The 22,249-nt window shown below is 40.4% G+C and overlaps 1 protein-coding gene across 6 annotated transcripts in view; it reads right to left on the minus strand.

Annotated features, from left to right (window-relative positions):
* Positions 1–22,249, minus strand: part of gabbr1a (gamma-aminobutyric acid (GABA) B receptor, 1a) — a 128,022-nt gene that overhangs the window by 3,617 nt on the left and 102,156 nt on the right. For 4 of the 6 annotated variants that reach the window (XM_003451260.5, XM_005456070.4, XM_005456071.4 and 1 more), the window contains 7 exons: positions 20,974–21,106; positions 15,812–15,928; positions 14,452–14,562; positions 10,318–10,411; positions 6,200–6,327; positions 3,922–4,050; positions 2,997–3,140 (listed from right to left, as the gene is read on the minus strand). In XM_003451260.5, the coding sequence (XP_003451308.2) occupies positions 2,997–3,140; positions 3,922–4,050; positions 6,200–6,327; positions 10,318–10,411; positions 14,452–14,562; positions 15,812–15,928; positions 20,974–21,106 (856 nt within the window). Of the gene's footprint in view, positions 1–2,996; positions 3,141–3,921; positions 4,051–6,199; positions 6,328–10,317; positions 10,412–14,451; positions 14,563–15,811; positions 15,929–20,973; positions 21,107–22,249 lie in introns of those variants that run through there. The other 2 variants (XM_005456072.4, XM_005456073.4) reach the window with 2 other exon arrangements.

The raw sequence follows: 22,249 nt of genomic DNA on the forward strand, positions 1-22,249 counted from the left end.
CTCAGCACTGGCTGTTTGGGTTTGTCAGAGGGTTATTGTAGTGTCAGTGGCTGAAATTTGATACTGTTAACTAATAATTATGTGAAAATGTAAGTTGGGCAATAATGCAGAGAAATTCAGAAGTAATGTAACAAAAGTAACAAATTACTTTCTTCGGGAAGTAAATTAGTAATTTATTCATATTACTTTTTGATAAACCCCTCACATCCTGAGTGTCAGGATTATAAACAACCCCTTTCTTTCTGCCGACGTCTCGTCTCACTTGGTGCTCCTGAAACTTTTTCCAATTACAAAGTTCATAAAAAAAAAATCACATTTCTGGGTTCCTCATTCTGTTGGTGGTGGATTCCACCACGCAGCAGCTTTTAGTAATTTTCCATTTTTTGCTTGCAGATGGAATTGACAAGGAGTCACCTTCACACAACACAAAGCCAGAGAGAGCCATTAATTTTTTTCCCTCCGGTGTGGACAGGACGTAATTGCATTCTGTCTCTATAGGTTAATAAGTAAATTTTAAAAATAATGATTAAACTGATTAAAAATAAATCACAGTGAAAAGCAACTCTGATATCTGATCAACGGCTTCAGAAATGTTCCCAGTGAAATACATTTTTTTCAGCTTCTTAGCTTGTGTGTTTTATGTGACTGAAATATCTTTGGGACTGTTTGGGTGACAAAACAAGATATCAGAAGATGTTATTACAGGTTCATGGTTATTGTGACGGTTAAGTAAACAAACCAGCATGTGTGGATGAATATGCATGTTGATTAGCTCACCCAGCAAGTGTCCCTGGATGGCGATCCCCAAAGAACATAGCAAATTAGCCTCCTGGTCATTCCAGGATTTAATTTCAGTGAGACTGAATATTCTGTGTTTAAATAAAATTTGACTTTTTTGCTGTTATATCACTGCTTATGTTTTTTTATATTTATTAGTGCTGTTAGTAAAATGTCACACTCAGGCACTTTTTTTTTAACAATTGTTGCTGCTTTAACGTAGAAATTTCCCCTTGCAGGTTGAAAAAGCACATTTAACCTTAAACAAAATGTTTTATATAATTCATAGAAACCTGCAGGGAACTTGTGCTACTTCCTCTAAAATATTCTCTGAAACTTCCCTAAATATCTACAAGGAGTTGGCAGAAAGCCACATAACATAACCCAGTGAGCCACCGCAGATCTAATAAAGTTAAATATAGAAAGCTGGAATAAACTGAAACTGTCACTACAGTAGTCAGCAGATTAACCAATAATGAAATTAATTGTTACTTATAAAGAAAGGGGAGCCAGAAATAACATAAAAACAAAATGGTTATTTTGCTGTTATTACCAGTGATGACAGCAAAACAAACACGATAACTGAAACTCCCGTCTCCAGTGGCAGGATTTTCCCAGCGTACAGGAATGTTTGATTACCTCCAAAAAGGTTTAGGGAAACAGCGGGAAAATCACCACAGCAACAATAAAATTATTATAATGTTTAACTAGTTGTTTCTTCTTTTTCATTCATATCTTTGTTTCTGAAATTGTCAGAACTACCAGGAAAATGCACAGATTCCTAATAAGGTAACACATCCTCACTGGGACAGTAAATGGTTCACTCTGTGCAACATGATCACATTTAGAGATCGCTCAAAGACCAAGCTGTCCGAGAAAAAGTAAAAACATATCTTTAAATTTAACAACAACAATAATAATTTTATCACCATAATTAAAGTTTTTGAAACTGAAATAAAAATAACAATAAAGAATTAAACCAAACATGAATTTAATAAGTGCAGAGGTGCAGGCTTTGGATTACTTTTAAAACATAAAGCAACAGACAACCCGTTCACTACCTGTCACTAAAACTTACATAATATTGTTATTACTGTAGTTTTAAGGTTTCAGGTTACTTTATTTGTTCCCATTAGCGTTTAAAATCACAGTCATTAAAAACTAAAGAAACTTCAGTCTTTGCTGGAAGTCCTCACTCGCTCTGTGGCAGCTGTGTTTTCTAATAATTGAGTTTTAGACTGAAAGATCAGATGAGCCACAGTCTGTGTCTCAGGGAACGCAACACTCACCTCCTCAGTCAGTGCAACCGGAGCTTCAGAGTTTTTCCCCTTTAACTTTAACCATTATCAAAACTCTGCCTTTTTTGGCCTCTGACACTGTTTTTGTTTTTCTTTATTTTTCAGTTTCTCTGGTTGAAAATCCTCAGATTTTTTTGCTTTAGCTGTCAGGCTTCTCTAAGAAAACAGCTTCACTCTTTGCTGGTCAACCCCGAGGTAAACGTGTTTCCATACGAATAGAATCGCGGCAGGACAAAGAGCGTTTTAATGATGGACGTAGCTTTCAGGTCTGAAAAGTGAACCCAACAAAAAGTGCCAAGTTTTCCAATTAGAGAGAGCAGCTAGCCTTTAAGGGTCTTAGGCACTAGTTTTATACTCAATAACATGCTAAGTTAACTTAGTCATTAATATAATTAAAAACAAAGATTATCTGAGGAAGCTCATTGGCTAATGAGCTGTCAATCACAAGTTGTTAGCCAATGAGTGTGCAGACTGTGATGGTGAAAATGCTTCATAGCAGGAGTGAAATGGCACCATCACAGTGTTTATATCCATCATTTCTATTGTCTATGATTAGTGAGTGAGCATGCGTTTATTGATTTATAATGATTCCGACACACTAACACACAAATACACTTAAAAGGAATTTTCCACATGCATCTAATTACCGTGCAGGGTAAGAGCATTTCTATGCACATGGGAACCAGCTTAACATCTTACAGCATATCCATGTTTATACATGCAGCACTCTCAGTACTCAGCATGCCACATAAACATACATAATAAATGAAGTACATAAGATATCTGTACAATGATTTTTTACGTGTGTGTGTAGTATTTCTATCGCCATCACGGGTGAACTCCAGGTTAAACTGGAATATGTTCCGTATGATGTGCACATTTAATAATAATAATGTGTGCATCTGTTTAATGCGTCCTCACCTCCTGGATGATCTTTTGCAGCTCCCTGTTCTCCCTCTCCAGCTGCCTGGACTTTTCCTCGTCGTTGTTGTTGGTGGACGAGCCGGTCTTCAGGGTGTCCTGCTGCTCCGACTGCCACTCGCCGCGGGTGATGAGACGCCGCATCTGGACCGTCGCAGAGACAGGAATTCAATAAAGAAGAAAATCAGGGCTGAGACCGGCTACCCTGCGCCCAATGAATAATGCATCTATTCAGAGCCCCTAATAAAAAATCTTTAATATTTGCAGCCCTCTCAGCCAAATCACTCACATTTCTCTAAAGGCTTAAAAATATTATTCATCACTGAAGACTTTTATTTTACTTTAGTGACAAGTTCAGCGCTCGCTGCTGCGCCGTCTCTGCACAGCAGTGAGCTCCCACAAATATCCTGACAATCAAAGGGTGGAGACGATATTGTGATTTTCTGTTAATGAAATTTGAATTTCTGTAAGCGGCACTCTTCCTTCTGTCTGCAGCATGTGCACCGCGCGGCTCTTCTTCTGTTCATAACAACCCCAAAAAAAACCACAGCACTGCCAGACGTGTAAAATGTCTCACTTTGTTTGTTGCGGAAGATTTTTTTTCCCTACTCCAAATGTTTACGGCAGCTACAAATGTAAAAGCTCTCAGCAAGAAATTTCGCAGATTATTACCTTAATGGTGAAACGGTAAGACAGATATGATTTGAGCCGGTCCGACGTTGCGCTACACTCAAACATCAAAGCGTGTTTATGCAGTTGGGAAACAAAAAGCTGTCAGAGTGAATAATGTGACGTTCGCGGTTGTCGTGCGCTACAGGCTGCAGCTCGTTCCTAAAGATGCTGAAATTGAAATGTTTGACCTTCAGTTTCACTTCACTATGAATGTCAGCGGATCTTAAAAGGTGTCAATCATGAGCAGGAGCACCTTGGGTACAAAGAGCACCACCAGTGTGATGTAGGCAGAGAAGACGATAGCTAGAGAGGCAAAGGCAAAGGAGGCGTCCTGCTGTGAAGACAGGATCATAGTCACTGGAGCTGTGATCAGGCACAACACCTGCAGGAAGACAGAGAGAGAGAAAGAAGTAAGAACAAAGGGGAGAGCGAGATTAAATGTAAAAAGAAAGAAGGGAGGTAGGGTTGGAGGACAGGAGGTGGAGAATAAAGCAGAGTTGGAGAGCGACAGGATGAGAGGGGAGGAAAATCACATCCGTAAAAGCATCAGGCATCTGTTTATCATTCCGGGGAGGGCTCCCATGTGAAAACAGCATTAAAAAGTCATGACTGAAGTGGCAACAGCGTGCTGACAATCTCCACATTGTCATCTCATCAGGGCCTGGAGCTCACAACTTAGCAAAGAGGAAGGAGGTCCCTTCGCAGACGCCATTAACTATTGACATCGTCATAAAACTGAAATGTGAATATTATAAGATAAAATAGCAACATTAGACGTGACTCACATTGCGGGGCCGTGGGACGAAATGGGCACGCAAAGCTGCATTTAATGACATCATAAACAACCATAAATGATGGATGGATGATAAATCTTCTCCTCGACAAATGAGGCGAGATCTGTCCATTTATTAATTATATATCCACAGAGTATAAGATGATAAATGTGCAGCTGCTCATTAGGGAGCTTTCTTATTCATATATTAATGGGGATTCGGGCCAGCGCAGGAAAATGTCAGTTAAAAACAGCAACCAAAAAAAATGTTTGCCTTCTCTTGATCAAAACAGAAAAAAAAACTCTGCTGGCAGTTAAAGCAACAGAAACGACTTTTTTTTTTTTCCTGCAGACATTTTACATCAATTCCAAAGTTAGTCTGTGTCAAGAGTGTCAGGAAATGGCAGCAAGAATTTGTCTAAAGTGGCTACGGTGAACATAATGGCTGCTATTCCAGTGTGAAGTGCATCCTAGGTGCCTGCGTTTAAGATGATTCACTTGCTATTAACAGCTGCTGAAAAATGTTTATGACTGACGGCTGCTTTTACTGCCATTCTTTAGTGCCCAAATGGGTGCATTTTTAAACCTATTGCTGCCATGGGACGGGATAACTCCATACTGTGCATGCGGTCTCAGAGATACACTTTGCATTACCCGCACTGTGCAACACGCAGTACATGCCCAGCACTAAAGCTGAACTGCAGCACTCTGATAAGGTTGGCGTGCATCTGAGTGCTGCGCAGTAACAGTCTGTTTTGTATTCTTTTGATTTCATTTAACATTTACTTCACCGTGAAATGTCTTTGAGTTTCCACTTTGCAAACAAGACTTGAAATAAGAGTATCATAGCAGCGCAGGTACGATGAGGCAGCACCTGGAGCTGGCAGCAGAATGATTTGGATAGAAATGCAATGGGGGCTCTGAATGTAAGAGAAAAACATACATACATACACATGATGAATATTAACGTCCTTTTTGGATCTAAATTGACGCTAAAATTTGAATTAAAGATTTACTCCCAACTGTAGGTGCACACAAAGCATTGTAGTCATGTATGGGCAACTAATAGAGGCATAATATGGACCAATCATGCTAATTTTTTTTCTAATTCCAGGACCATTCATAATAATCCTTATTTATCTTATGTCGGGCCCTGATGTCATCCCGCAGTTCTTTCTCTGTCTGGAACAAGCCAGTTTACCTCCCCTGCCTCCCTGTAAGTCAGCGGCCCCTTCTCACTTGTTTTTTTGCAGAAGCTAGCGTAATATAATCGTGATCTTGTGTATGCTGTCACTGCTTTGAATAATATTAGCTTGCACGCCACAGTACAAGCACATCCTGCATGCTAAAGAATGATGCCTGCAGTTTACTTGAGGGATGTACGTATCGCTGATCACAATAGTTTTCTGGAAGTTACGCCGAGTTCCTTTAAATTACCCGTGACATTAACTTTTATAAACGACCAGAACCTGTAACGTATTGCCTCTCGAGAGCTGGCCAAGCTACCTGGCTGAACGAGCAGGAAAGTAACTTCTGGAAGGCAAAAAAAATCTCAGCTCCAAAGTAATCATGGACCACTGGCATTGATTAACTCCCCGCTGATATACTGCGGGCATTTTGTGCTACGGAGTAATAAAAACCATACTTATTGCCACTTTGTTATTCCACGTCCTACAAAAGCAAGACAGCTGTAAAAATTTAAACTGCCGCACCCAGAAATGGGCTTAGGCATGATGGAGCTGTTTCTTTACGGACTCACAGCAACGTTGTAAATAGCCATCCCCACGGCCCGATGGTCATTGATTTTTTCTGTGGAGACAGACTTGGTCTCGTATGCCAGAAAAATGCCCAGCAGCAGCAGCAGACCCTTGTAGCCGTAAACCACACCTAAAGGAAAAGAGAGAGAGAACAGTGAGGCGATGGAGGTGAGTACAGATAAGCAGCCGCGTTATGCAATGGAGGCAGTTGTTTAAAGTGCAAATATTTATATAATATATATAAAATATTAATATTAAATATGATGCTGATTTCCATTTTTATTTTGAGACTCAGCATCTTTTCCTGAATCACACACACACCCAAAAAATATTTATATTCATACTGCCTGCTATGCAGCTGAAGAGCTGTAACAAGCAGTTTTAGCTCCTCCCTGAAAGCCCAATTGCTGCTTATTGGCTAGCTTCTGGAAGCCAGCAGAGGAGCAGCAGTTAGAGATAAATAGCTTCTTTTTCCTTGACTGGCGAGTGAACAATACTAACCCTGACTGCAAAAAAACAGAATACAATAATTGGAATCAGAAAAAGTATTATCATTACATAGAACATAATGCAGGCTTTAGTTTTTAATCAGGGTGTGATGGTGTTGTTATACAGCTTAAAATACTGTAAATGCACACTAAAAGGAAAACTATAATGGAAAAGGTCTGCTGATAACACCAAAGGTGAACGTAGCCATCACCAAATGACTCTTTAGTGTCTCCCTGCACTCTGGGATATGTGCATGCTGGAGTGCATTAAATAAATGCAACACTATGAGGGACAGTTAGGGCCAACATTAGGACTTCTGAGATGTCAGGGGGGGCTATAAGTTTGGTCATTAGCTTCTGAAAGTCAATCTCCATTTCGGTTCGAGTGTAAGATTCTCCTGGTGAACATAATCTCACGTGTGTTTGTTCGGTCAGGCAGTCAATAAATAAAGGACTACATGACAGAAGAAACCTAAACAGATTAACACATTCATATTATGAACAAAATCAACTACTATCTGCAAACACGTGAAACATGACAGCTTGAGACCTTCGGCGTAACTTTGTGCTGAACATTGTGGGGGTCAAGATCTCTGTCTAAATAAATAAATAAATCTGGTTAAATTCACAGATGATTAAACATGCAACTATTTTGCTGGTAATAATGGAAATGAGTAAAGAAAATCAGCAGCCTATTTAAGCAAGATAATTCATAATTTTATTGGGTGGGTTATATTGGTTGGGTCTGATTATTGGGGGGGTCATAACCCCCCTGGAAATTACGCCCCTGTTTGGGACACTTCCCTTCTCCATAAATGAAATACTTTGGAATAATAGCCGTCTACCTCAGAGTGTCACGCACACACTGTCAGGACAGTCTGATGCTGAATTATAGTTATAGACCTGTAAAGTGTCACATATACACTGTGTTCCCTCTAAATTCGGAGATATTGGAAGCAAAACTCCTCATTTCCAAAAGACCAATTTCACATCAAAATGCCCTGAAATTGTGTAAGCGACACAGCGAGATAGTCTGTTATCAAGTGAAACTGGTGGAAAAATGGAAGTTTCTCTGTGTCATTTGCTGCTTTTCAGACTCAGATGGTGTTTGGAAATGGATTCTTTATTATTAGGTGATTCTTAAGTTTGCAGTTTGCAGCTGCTGCTCTTCTTCTTCTTCTTTTTTATTTTGTGTTGTTTACCTATTTATGTCTTTTATTTACTCATTTATTGAAAGTCTGAAATGAATCACTTTTTACAGGCCGTTACCATAAAACCAACAAGTTTTGTTCCTTTGCCAGTGCCGTAGGTACAAACGTAAAGAATAACACACAAATGTAAAGAATAACACATCCCCTTCACCTGGTAGTAACTATGGAGAAAATAATGAAACTAAAATAAAATCTAATGAATAAAATATTTAAAATAAAATCATTTGGAGTTTTCATGACTAATGCAATACAAATTTGTTGACTGATAGTGAGACTGTATGTAACCAAAGTTACTTAATTCAACTAACATTAACACACGTGTGTAAAGATAAAACATGCTCAAACCTCAGTCGTGTTTTTTTTTAGGCCAAGAAAACTGTCAGTAAAGAGTTTTGGCTTTTGAAGCCACAAAGACTATTTTGTATATATTTCTCAAAGTGGATGCTAAAATGTGACAGGTAAAGAAAACAAAGAGGAGAAAAAGAACACATGCAGGGAAAACAACACCAACAAAAAACCCTCCAGTGGAACGTCTCCAGGATGCTGAGGTGGGAGGAGAAACTGGGGGTTGTTGATGGGCTTGATTCAGATCAACAGCAACATAAGAGACAGAAGGCCTTGAGGCTGTTGTAATTTTTGTCCTTGGATTGCTATTATGTCATTAAATTTTAATATTGTTTCAAGCGAGAGAGTAGCCACTTAAATCCTGAATATTTGGCCAGTTTATCCAAATAATGTCTGAAATCTGGTCCGCCTATTTTGGAGACAAAGATCCACCCGCCGGGTAAGATCGATCAGTGTCCATCATAGTCCCCGAGCTTGGCATACCCTTTAGGTCTTTACTGCTGACGTGATAAGTTGTAGTTGTGGATTCGGTTTCCCTGAATGTTTTTGCTTTCACTTGTATGCCATTAGATACCACTGCAGGATACAGTCATAGTGACATGACTGCTTCGATTAATTTCAAAGTGAGCTCTCCATGAATTTTATATGTTACAGCAAATTTACTAGTAACAGGAAGCATTACATATCCTGTAAAAACAGCTGCGTAATGCCTCTGGAGGCAAATCTGCCACCCTGATATCTCAGATTTAGTTTGTGCAAGTATTAGGCAAGGTTGTGTTGCATTGTGGGAGCTATAAGAGCCATTTTTGGAGATATCGAGACCTTTTCTACAACAGTAAGATCTTTTTTTTTAGCTATGCAAGCTAGTTTGAGGTACAAGTGTAGCCTTTTCTTGGTCAATCACATTTTGAATGATTGAATAATTCTACTCAAATTTGGATGAATTTAATGGAATTTGGTACAATCATGAAGGTTGGGCGAATGAACAGAATGTCTTTGGTGTCCCTGCCTTCTGGTCTCTAGACCTGTGTGACTGAGACCTGAAGAAACATGAAACAAAAAGTCCCAGACAAGCTTAAAACTCCATACTGCTGTATGAAAGTCATGGGATCATGCCAACCATCAACTCACATTTTCTTATGAGGACTTTAAATGATTAGTTAGTCTTTCTGACCTGGTAAAATTGTATCATGATGACGCAGTACGGTTTATGGTGGAAAGTGACACTAAAGGGGTACTCTGTGTGTTAAAATGTGACAACAGTGTGAGAGTGAGACAGTTTTGGACTCTCTGGGACGTCAACATAGGAAGAGACTTGCAGAAGTCAACCAATCACCAGCTACACAACGATAAGGGCCTTTAGTCCCCCGGTCTTATTTTAGTTTGTTTCTCAAACACATTTTATGTGTATTTAATGGAAAATTACTGAGATATTTATGGATGTTTTACCAATTTTGGGCTCATGCTGACTTAACACCAAGTGCTGGTGATAAATTCAATGTGGCCTTTGAGGAGGAACAACACTGCACAGGTGTAAAGTCAAAAATGTTGATACAATAGTACTGAAGAGAAAAATATGCTGGATACAAAGAAATCCAGTCAGAGTCGGAGAGAAAAGAGAATCAGTGACTGAGTAAAATTCAACACTTATTCAGACTGTCCATTGTTTCTTTACACCGCCTGATATTAAAGCACCATCTTTTCTTCCCAGAGAAGGGAAATGCTATGGGGCAATGGCCCAGTTTGTGACCCACATTATTTGAATTTCAGCACCATTATACTTTCATAAGAGCTGCCACGCTAAGAAAGATAGCAGCGAGACAGACAGAGAGAGAAAGAGAGGGACTGCGTGGGCCGACAAAAAGCAAAGAGGGAGTAAAGCAGGAGAGAAAAGAGGACTCAAATGTAAGGGGCGGCGGGGGCTGGGGGAGACGAGGGCTGTGATATGAGACCTGTTAAATTCTGAGTGAGCGGCAGTGACGTGTGTGCGCATATGTCCGCGTGTGACAAAGATACTCAAAACCAGAGAAGGGCGAAGCAGAATAGGAAGACAGATTGTTAAGAGAGAACAGATACCGAGCCACGTGTTCATCTTCTTTGAGCTGCAGTGCTCCAGCAGGGGCTGAATCAGGACATCCAAATCTTCTTTAGGGGCCTCCTTAGTGAACTTCTACTCACACGGCAGACAATGGAAAAGGAAAGAGGGATGGAAGGATGAGAGTGAGAAAGGGAAAGGGAGCGAGAAGACAGAGAGGGGGAGATAATAAGAAACTATGACACAGCAGCATGGGCAAAAACGCACAGTAAGTATAAGCCTCAGCGACTGATCCCCTCGGGTACATAGGGCCTTCCCGACAGGCAGATATAGATCACTGAATTAAAAGGATATCAGATATCCAATAAATATGAAATATGAGCATTTAGAAAGTCCATCAAATGTAAGATTTGACTGTTTGTAAATCACTTGCTCCCGACTGGGGACGAAAGTGCTTAATGAGTATGTTTGCGTGCATTTGAGTATCCTGGTGTTCTCGTCTTAATCCGGTTTGGACTGTATTCAGAACATAAAATTTAAATGGAAGACTGTCCGAAGACACAATAATAACATCTGTGTCTCGATTCCTGAACACTGACATTAATTTTCTACTAAATGAGGCTAAAGAGTCTGCTTTTTGCTGTGTGGGTCATCACCCTGTTTCAGCACAAACACAATTCCTAATCTGCAAGACACGGACTGCATATGAAAGATGAATTTAGAGATCATGATCGCTGCTTTGTGAACTCTGCATTTTAATGCCTCAAAGTTGGCGCTTTCCCCTTTGCCATGTTTATCAGAGCAGCTAGGAGTGACCATACTAGATGCCATTAAAATAAAAAAAAATATTCAAATGCCACCAACACTAAAAACATGTCTGTGACTCTATTAGCCGAGTTGAAGACTACCGGCTAGTGGCATCTCCTATCACTCAAAATGTACATCATATGTCCGCATGTCTTAGTAATCATTAATAATAAGAATGTACAGGGCTCATTTTGCCTGCTGCTTGGAGCCAGTCTCAAGCGACACTTTGAGGGACTGCTTTCTCATTTTTGGCATCACTGTCTTGGCTTTGCTTTTCGGCTCCAGAAGCTGCTGCTTGGTGCAACACCCACAAACAATGACAATAAGAACGAAAGGCAAAATGTGGAGGGAAGGACGCTGCCACCTTGCACTAATGACTTCATTTGCAACCAGAGTTTGCACAGCTGTAACCGTGGGTGGAGACAAGGTATCAAGGACAAGGTATTATTATGCATGTAGATGCAGAAGACAAACAGCTAGAAGCTAATAACCTTTGTCTAGAAAACAATTAGCATGAAGCTAGCTCTTTGACAATGAAGGACATTCCAGAAGCCGGTTGGGCTACTGTGCTGACTTTTAGGCATCTCCAATGCAAAATGATGGTAACTATTTCAGTTATATTTTGGAAAGTACTTTTGTACTTTGGGATGAGAGCTGGTGAGCTGTCCATTTGTATATACAGTCTATGGCAACACTACAAAAACTCATTGTAACTGGTGTCAAAGGTTCCCTGTGGTGAGGACACAAATGAGGACTAACATGAGAATTTAGGGCTGTGCGCAGGTTTTAGAAAGAACGTTCTGTCTCTGTTTGTCTGGATACGAGCTATTCCTGCTGCTCCGGCTCGTCTTCGTCACTTCCGTTTTTTCCTGCACAGACAAAATCATCTCTTACTCAGTTTCAACATCCCTGCTCTCATCCACCCCAATCTCCTACCTTCATCTGTGGCCCTGCTCTGTGATGTTTCATCTCATCGGAGTCTAACCAAAATGACTTTAATTTGCATGCTCACGTTTCCACAATAAATTTTGGTGTTTTCTTCCAAATGATCTCTCCTTCTTGAAATGCAGATCATTTCGTGGAGTAGAAACTGTGAAGTAGTAAAAAGAAGCAGAGGAGAGCACTTGCAATTTTCCCATCATTGGAGTGGTTTCAAATCAGAATTTTCATGTTAGCAGTGATTTACCTGTGTGCGTTTTCGTTTTATGAAAGGGGTGACTCACAGTGACAAACACACACTGCAGTTTCTCTGTTTTACAGCGTATTTTGCCCCAGTGTTTTTACTCGCCGCAGCTCTCAAAGCATCGTTTTCAGCTGCAGCAGGCAGCCGTTTTTAGCAAGAAAGCTGCAAAAGCCCACTGTGCACAGTTAGTAACTAGCTAGTGAATATAGTAGCTCATTTGGCAGCCAAAGAGCCAGATATTTCTCTCAGGGGTTAGTAGAGAATAAAAAGACACCTAAAAGAAATTCAATTGGTTACCAGAAAGCTTGTTATGCCACTATTCAGTTTGGAAATAAAGTAAAACTTGAATATAGATTTTTTAAAAATCACCAGTTATTGGATTTTTATTTTAATAGATTTCAAATCAAAGCAAACAGCCAAACTGTCCTCAACTAATATCTCTTCAAGCTGGTGTGGACAAGCAACTATCACATCATCCATTATCAATGTCTTCTGAGCTCAAAGTGAGTTCAGCAATGTTTCATTTTTCCCCCACTGTGACACATCAAAATGGCTCATTATGATATCAAAAAACACAAAACATAGAAGCATTAACTGAATTTGGACACTAAGGGGATAAAAAGAATATGTAGCCTTCTCTTTACGCTGTGGGTTTTCCAGCGTTCCCTCTCTCCATGTTGAACTTTAACTTTGGTCAGCTACATCTCTTAAGGAATATCCCTCAGTTTTTAGCTGCTAACTTCAACACAGACTGACTGACTGCTTCGTAGTGCTCAGCAGGCAACACAGAGCACCTTAATGGGAGGTTTTTTTCTTCTCTGGAAATTATTGTCTGTGTTATTATTGAAAAGAATTAAAAAGAGGTTTAAAAAGTAGATTAAAAACATTAAAAAGTAAAGATGGGTATTCAGTTACCCTGCAGTCTTACAAATGACCAGCAGGGGGAGCCTCCCGTGGTTTTGATAAGAAGTCAGCATGTGCAGAAATTTGTGGAAAAACGACCTTTCTGCCATGTTGGTTACATTTACGTTTGTTTATACATTAATAAAAACTTTCCTGCTGAGCTTATGGTCACGCACAGGTTTCAAGTTTTGTTTCATAAAAAATTGCAAATTCATTTAGAGTAAAATAAATACAAACTTTGGTTGCTTTACAGAAAGCTGCTATGTGAGAGTGTTTCTAAGTCAGAATCATAACGCTCATGTCAAGGATTCAAAATAACTACTGTATGATGTTACAGGCACCACATCTATTTCTCTATATACTCTGTAGTGAAAAAAATACTCCATATCCCTTCACAACAGGAAAAAAATGATTTTTTTCTAAACTGTAAGAGCTGAAAATGAGCAAGCCTGAAGATTCAAACAGATAAAACCATTTTTTAAAATATACTAATGGTGTGTTTAAAGTACCATTACAATTTAATGGAAGCCGTTGGTATGAAGAAACAAAGCATGATGGGTTACCCAATCACAAAAGCACAGTTATGATTCTTACAAGACTTGAACAGCGGCTTAGCATCAATCGCACCAGCCTGCGTGGCCATTTTCTAAATTTATTGTTCATAATGTGAACGTAGTACAAGACCACAGCAACGGCAGAAATACTTTACTTTGTAGTAAGTGTATGCAAACAGCAAAACAGCATGCTGCTCATCATTTAGAGTATGAAGAATAAAGCTTTTAGTCCTTTTTGAATAAAGGTGGTTAAAACATACGATCCTACAGAGAAAGGAGAAATGAGGCAGGGACAAACTTGCTCACAATAGAGATGCCGCAGGGTAACCTGTGCTTTTAACAAACATCAAGCACAGATCAACATATAAGGGCTACATCTGGCTGCTCCCTTATTCAGCAGGTAGCTGAGCCTGTTTGATTTGACAGGTTTTTACACCGGATGCCCTCCCTGGTGCAACTCCCAAAGGATTTGCGTCTCCTCCCAGCATAAATATATAAAAGTCCTAAATATCAGTGTTCCAGTGCTACTGCTCATCTGCACTTAAACATGATATTTATCCCTGGTTCAAACTGTGCTCTTTGAGTCAAGATGAATCCAAATGAAAGAACAATTCTTCAGTCGCAACCGAGTGTTTCATTACTGCGTTTCTGACTGATGGCTGTGGCTGCACGGTCTGTGCAAACGGGCGGTGACACACAAATGATCTCATCTGTCTCTAGTACTCTACCTCCTTAGTAATGTGCAGAGGATCCACAATCTGCCAGATCATGAGTGACAGGAAGTCGATAGCCAGCAGCACCCCGACCGTTGCGTAGAGTTTCCACGGCTCCAAGTGTTGCTGTGTGAGTCGGAGACACACAAACAGAAACACAAGAGTCATCACTATCCAAGGGCATCACGAGCTGGTCCGCAAACAAAGACAAACTACCAGGACAAATAATGCGACAGGCGTCCTTGTGATTTCTGGATGACTGGGCACGAATTGTCTCTCCGAATGTGTGTCTTGACAGAGTGTGTGTTTTTAGAAGCAGCAGGAGTTTGTGTGCGGCTACAGAGCCCGTATTTGCACCTGAAATCATCGTTTATACAAACTGAGATGACACTACTTTCGTGTGGAAGCGAGCGCTATCAATTCTATTATTCTTAACTTGAGCTATAATGGAAGCAATAAAGCCGTAACCGAAAAACAAGCAACAAAAATGAGCTTTCCACTTTGCTCCCTCCTCTCTTTCCACTCTCCAGCTTTTTTTTAACTTTAGCCATGTTAGCTTACGCACAGCACCTCCAACATTGTAACAGCCATTCAAGCGTGGAACAACCAAAACTGAAGAATAAAATAAAGAAGAAAACACATTACACAGTCCTGGGCTGCCTCTTCACTTGAGTTGCATGAAAAATGACTTGAAAAGCGCCCATTCTCCCCTCCATTTGTGAAAGTTTCTTTAAATACTCTCACTGAGCTCTCTGGCAAATTGCCCTTCTGTGGACAGGAAGAGAGTTGAAAGTCAACCCGATTCGTTGTGCTTTGGCTCAAATAATAAAGCCCCGAAGGCTGGATTTCTGCATCGAACTTTAATACTCATCCATATTCATAAATATTCCATAAATGGCTTAATCTCTTATTCTTCTGATTAGGTCTTAGAAATTCCCACAACACATCACAGACTGGCAATATCTTACTGGCTGCAGGATACACTATCTTTAAAGAGGGTGAAAACACACACACACACACACACACACAGAACTAGATACAAACTCTGCTTCAGCATGCAAACAAATGTGATGACGAGGGAATCGGGAGCTCAGACTCTTTCTTCTCCATGTGTGCTTTACGTGTACAGTATCTGTATCAGTGTGTGTCCAACCCTTATCCTTGCTCTCTGCTAGTGGATGATGCAACGCTCGCCCCTCAGAAGCTTATGTTACTACGAAGGCTGCAAAGTTGTTTTTAAAGAACTTTTTTATCAGCCGGTGCCACACACGCTGCGTGGCCTGTGCCCGCCATCCCATCCTTTCTCTGCTCTCCAGAGACGGCCGAGAGGCTAATCCCCACCGCCCTCGATTCTCTCAGCCTCCCTCCTGCTCACCTTCTTCTTCTCCTTCTTCTCGTCCTTCTTGGTGAAGAGGGTGTGGACCCACCAGATCTTGGTGAACATGCTGCCGTAGGCCAGGCTAAAGCCGAGGCCGAGGAGCCACAGGCGGAACTGCAGGAGAGGAGAGAGGAGCAAAAGTGGAGTAGAGAAGGAGGAATGAGAGGATTAGGCTTGAGGAGAGGATTTTCATTTTAAAATACCTTTATTCAAGGATACGGCAAAGTTTGGACACATTTACTCATTCACAGGTTTTTCATTACTTTTAGATTTTATACACTTTAAGAAAAGCTATTAAGCAGCACGTTTGGATTATAGCACAAGTTAAAAAGAAAAAAAACTTCAAAGAGATTCTTTGAAGCAGCCAATTTTTAGTGTAATCTTTGCACTCTTCAGTCTCTTAACTATCTTAATGAGCATTTCCAAACAGAAGTTTTCATACATCGACCACTTATTGACTGCTCTTCCTTCACTCTGTGCTTCAGTTCATCCCAAACCTCAGCTGGGTTTAGGTCGGTGATGGTGGAGGTCAGGGGATCTGATGCTGCTTGACAATTTTGAGATAATCACCTCAGGATTATAATCAAACTAGTACTTTTTCACATGGTACTTGCAGGAAATAGTCCCACTTACTTTAAGAGCGTTACTTTATTTATATTTGTCTATTTTAGTTGTTCATGCTGCCACAACCAATCAGTATCACGCATGTTTTGTACTCAGGAAAGGACTAATAAGGCTAATGTCAGATCCAGATGCACCGGACCTTTTAGGTTTCCATAATGTATGAAAACAGCTCAAACAGCCCTCACTGAGCCTACAGCTGCTGTTTTTGTTCATTGTTCTGCTTTCAGAGTAACGATGCTTCCATCCAGCTCAAACCAGAGAGGTCAGTGTGCCTCTGCAGGGTGCTGTGGTAGCCACGCTGGATAAGAGTTGCCTTTAATTGTGAATGAATCTCCAGCAGCGTTGAGAGGAAAGCCCCCCTACACCATCACTGCTCCTCCTGCATGCTTCACAGAGCTATTTATGCAGATATCGGCTCAGTTTTACTGCGTCTCTCAAACATAAAATACTTTTTGACAATATTTCAGAACCGTTATATTGAACGATGAACGTTTCAACCTGCCACTGTTAAAATTCAGGAATTTGAATTCTGTTGTGAGACAGGTTCATCACTGCATGTGCACTGACGGAATAACTTATAGCCATGGTATCTCTAGCATAGCATAGAGCAGCTTAAACACTATGGCCAGTATTAAATTTACCAACTGGAACCACAGAAGAATCCCAGTCTGTTGGAAAAATGTGAAATAGTCGCAACTTTGTGTTCGAGTACACAAACATATAGACTGCAACAGCAATCTGCTTTATCAGAGTTTTCTTCCTGTTAAAAGGGAGTTTTTTCTTCCCACTGTCACCAAGTGCTAGCTTGACTGTAGGGTATTATTTTACAATATAAAACACCTCGAGGCGACTACTGTTGAGATCTTTTGCTTATAAAAATAAAACTGGATTGAACTGACTGATTGACTGATTGAATCTTTATTTTGAACATGTTAAAAAAGTACAACAACATAGAATTCAAAGAGACAAATAAACAAAGCAAAACAAAAGGAAAACGAGCAACCACAACTACAAATAACTTTCATGTTCAAAAAGGAGCAGGAAGAATTAAAGCACTAAATTAAATTATTAGAATTTTTCTGTATCTGCATCATGTGTGCATTTGTGCTGCATGGTGATGTTTGAGTTAAGTGATGTTTGTTAAGAATTATTATTAAATAACAACAAAACAAACAAAATCTTTATCTTAATGGAAAAACAATCCCATTAAGACAGTATATGGCTCTGTGTTTTCATTCTTTAAAATTCAACACATCCACAATAGGAGGAGAGGGATGAGTTAGCAAGAGGAGAGTAGCAGAGAGGGTGAGATGAACAAAAGAAAAAAGGAGAACGAGAGAATGGGGGTAGACAGACACACTGATAGATGTATAAGGGGAGAGTGGGAGAGTAAAGTATGGGGCGCAAAAAAGATAGATGACAAGGTGAGATGCAGAGAGCGGGCAATAGTAGGGGAGAGATAATATGAATCCCAAGAGATGGCGAGATTGCAGGAACAGAAAAAAAGAGAAGAAGGTCGGAGGCAGAGTGCAAGAGAGAGGCAGAACAAAGCATGAGAGGGAATAACTGGACAGGGACAAAGAGCAGAGAAGCGACAGAAATGGAAATCTCCCCCTGCTACACAAAGGCTCGACATGGGTGACAGAGACATACTCCCACTCCTCATTAGCGCTGGGATCCCATCGTCTGTGCCCAGAAAGTTGTAGCCGCAACAACGAATGCCAAAATCTTTTCAAACGCTTAATGAATTTTGACAGTGTTTAAACTTTGGTTGTCTTTCATGCGCTAAATAAGCACGATCAAAACCCTGAGCTGACTGCTGTCTGGTTCGCAGGTGTGTGTGTGCCACAGGCGAAGAATATCACAGCTGTCCGTGCGTCATGACACCTAAATGTGGGCTTGCTTAAAGCAGGCACACGATTTCACAGAATGGTAGACCTTTACTAAACCTGACAGCTGTATCTGAAAAGTGCAAAAACATAAGCAAATCTGTTAAACAAATGCATATAATCAGTCCTGATTTGAGAGCTCACGCAGCTGGACCAGTCGCTTCCAATTCATGCTTCCAGAAACTATATAAAACTTTCCAAAGATAGTGTCCTGGAGGATCTGGGACTAAAACTTTATCTATGTAATGCACTTCACTGTGTGTACGCGGCAACATGAAACAAGAGGGAAAAAAGCTATTTAAACCATGTGACACCCTATCTATAACCTTTAAGGTAATTCAACAAAAATATCACATACACACCCAAAAGAGCACTTTATTAGTCCACTTGCACTGTATAACAAAAACTGTCTTCTGGATAAAAAGTGTTTTTTTTCCCCTGATCCTCAAAGACAGAGAAAATACCTGCAGGCCATTTAATTAGTTACACCTTGCTGGTAACAGGTTGGTTTTAATTCTTCATGGCACAGATTCAACAAGCGAGCCTGAAATATTCCTCTGAGGTTTTGGACCATACTGACAGCATCACACAGTTAGAGCAGATTTGTTGGCTGCACATCCATGATGTGAGTCTTCCGTTCCACCACATCACAAAGGTGCTCTGTTGCATTGACTGGATCGATCTGGTGACTGCTTCCCCAGTAAGAAAATATTAGCACACCTTTACACCACCGACAGCCTGAACTATTGATACAACACCGAATGGATCCTTTCATGTTGTTTTTACCAAATTCTGAGACTACCTTCTCAACTTTTTTCCACTATGAAGCTTGTACACAAGTTCAATAATGCAGATCTGTAATCACTCATCTGCTGCTAGTCTATTATTTAAATCACTTCCACTTTCCCACGCTGTCAAACTTGGTGCTGACATCATTGCTCTAGTCCAATCATCTTCTTAACGCCTTGTTCTCAGCCTCTGCTGTGCGTGCTTTAAATCTCAGAGCTCTTCTGTCAAAAGCAGGACTCTCCACACTTCACCTCACAACGTTCTACAGAGGCACCATTGAAAACATCCTGACACAAGGTTTTACAGCTTGGTTTGGCAGCTGCAAGTCCTACGAGAAGTGTCAACTTAATAGGATTGTTAAGACCATCAGGAGGATTGTTGGTTCCCCTCTCTCATCACAGAGCTATCTCCACCACCCCTCCCATGGCCTGTTCTCCCTCCTGCCATCTGGCAAGAGGTACAGGAGCATCAGCTGCAGAACCATCAGGATGCTGGAAGGGTTCTTTGCACAAGCCGTGAGACTGATAAATGGACTTAGACATAACTCGATTGTAGCGATTCGAGTCTATGTTGCCTTCCTATCAGCTCCAAGGAGTCTGGACATTCTCCTCTGACCTCTGGCATCATCAAGGCATTTTCACCCAGAGAACTGCTGCTCACTGAGTTTTCTCTTTTTCAGAACATTTTATAAACCTTACAGATGTTATGTGGGAAAATCTCGTAGATCAGCAGTTTGTGAAACACAGACCAGTCCATCTGGCACCAACAACCTTTTCTTCCCCATTCTGATGCTCAGTCTGAACTTCAGCAGGTCACCTTGACTATGCACTGCTGCCACATGATTGGCTTATTAGATATTTGTCTTAATGAACAGTTAAACAGGTGTACCCAATAAATTGGCCGTGTCCTGACCCTGTTAACTAGTTTCACATTGTTATCAACATACAGAATTAAAATATTCTAAAACCAAATGCTCAAAAGTTTTTCATAAATTAAGCACACCAAGTAATTTTTATGCTAGCAGGATGATGTGATGTCATCAGGGTGTTCGATTAACTCTAGCATCCCAGCTGAATTTTGTTTTTATTGATTGTTGATTGTTTTTATTCTTTCCATACGTTTATCACCTGTTCCTCTATCGATGTCTCTGACTGAAGGATGTGAGACTCGGTTCATTTTGTGAGGAAGATGATTTTTTTTTAACGAGAACACAGGGCCTGAAGAAAAAAACACTTTATGTTGGTTTCACTTTTCACTCCCCCCTGAGTACCTCCCCTGGAAAAGTATCACACATTAAAATAGAATTTCACTCACCAAAAATAGAGCACATTCTTGGAAGGTCTGTTATTAAAATTACACGCATGGCAACCCAAATGACTATTCTGCTCCAAAAAGAAGCAACAATGCACAACACCCTCAAACACTTCAATTCTGTGACTCCAACAAGCTGAGCAGACGTCTAACAGAGGAAACACTGACCCGTCTGTCAAAGCAGACGTGAACTTTAAGCCTTAATATGAGGAAGATTAAAAATATATATCCCCTCCACCCCTCACACATACAGTTATGAAGCTGTAAATTAACTATAGAGTCCTAAGCTACTTTTGTGCACTTCTGATACAAAGTTGGGCATTTAAAGTCCACGAGGATTGATTTACTTTTGGAGCCATTCGAGAAAGTTTTTGGCCTCATTTTTCAGTCCAGTATTGTGTCTTGTTGATGCTTATTAAGTTCTCAGCTATTAGTATCACATCAGTAGAAAAGTATATTTGTAGTTACAATAACACGATTACTCCTCTACACTTTGACTTCTGGCTCTTACTTGCCCTTCCCTCCCTGTGTCTTTTTCTCTGTTACCTGGCAGACGACGGGGAACTGAGACTTCTGGATGTGGTGACCATCAATCCCCAGCGGGAACACAGCAGCGAGCGCCATCATGCAGCCCACCGCTGTCATGTTGTTCAGGTAGGGCTGTGAGTTCTGGATGTACCTAAAATTGTAACAGATTCACACAGAAACACAAATAAAGAGAAAAAAAAACACTATTAGAAAAAACATGTTTCAGCTTAAAGGTAGCTTCAATGAATTTGTGAGCAGGCGATAATTGTTTTGTTGCGAGCTCCAAGAAAGCTCATCTTTTTTTGTTTTGTTTTTAAATGTAGGGTTTTTTAATTAAAACATTATCATCCTGATTTGTTTGGATGGTTCATCACACTGAGAAAAAAAGGTCCAAATATAGAAACACTCTTCCTCCCCGGGCATCTCCTTTGATGTGTGATTGGCACTCATTAGTCTAATTAGTGCTGACAGAAGGCGACGTCCTATCTTCTGTGAGCAGTGCAAGAGCACAATTTCAGGTGAGACACATTTTTTCACCATAAAGCCACAAAGAAAAAGGTTATTTGTTGTGTGCACTGCATTAGATGGATAAAATCCAGGAAAAATCATTAGTCTGCTTTGTAGAGGTTTTTATCACAAACACACAAACAGAAAAGGTCAGTTTTTGGGGTTTTTTTGCTGTATCTTCACAGGAAAGATTGCCAAAGAGAGAATGACTCACTTCCTAGGGATCACAGATACCTGTAAAAATCGAACAGTTGAGTGCTGTCCAATTTAGTTGAGGGGATTTAATTCAATAACCTTCTAAACAGAGTTTAGTGTTTGCCACAGTAGCAAACATTCCCCGTGGAGGTGCACTATTTACCTCTCTTTCATGAATTAAACACTTTTTATTGCCAGTGGGTGAACAGACTGTAATGCAGCTTAAAAACTCAGATCTTCCCTTCACAGCATGGCTTTTGTCCCGTCTTCCTCCCCTCGCACGCAACCGGTCATGGCGGACGGCCGCCCCTCCCTGAGCCTGGTTCAGCTGGATGTTTCTTCCTGTTAAAAGGGAGTTTTTCCTTCCTACTGTCGCCAAGTGCTTGCTCAAAAGGGGTTGTTTGATTGATGGGGTTTTCTTTGTATTACTGTAGGGTCTTACAATATAAAGTGCATTAAGGCGACTGCTGTTGTGCTTTGGTGCTACATAAATAAAATGTAATTTAACTGAATTGAAAAGGTTCTCTTGGTCACCTCTATAAGCCTGTGGACCAACTCATTCTTCACTGGGGTTTCTATACATGTGATTATC

The sequence above is a fragment of the Oreochromis niloticus genome, linkage group LG11 (assembly GCF_001858045.2).
Source record: "Oreochromis niloticus isolate F11D_XX linkage group LG11, O_niloticus_UMD_NMBU, whole genome shotgun sequence".
Lineage (NCBI taxonomy): Eukaryota > Metazoa > Chordata > Actinopteri > Cichliformes > Cichlidae > Oreochromis > Oreochromis niloticus.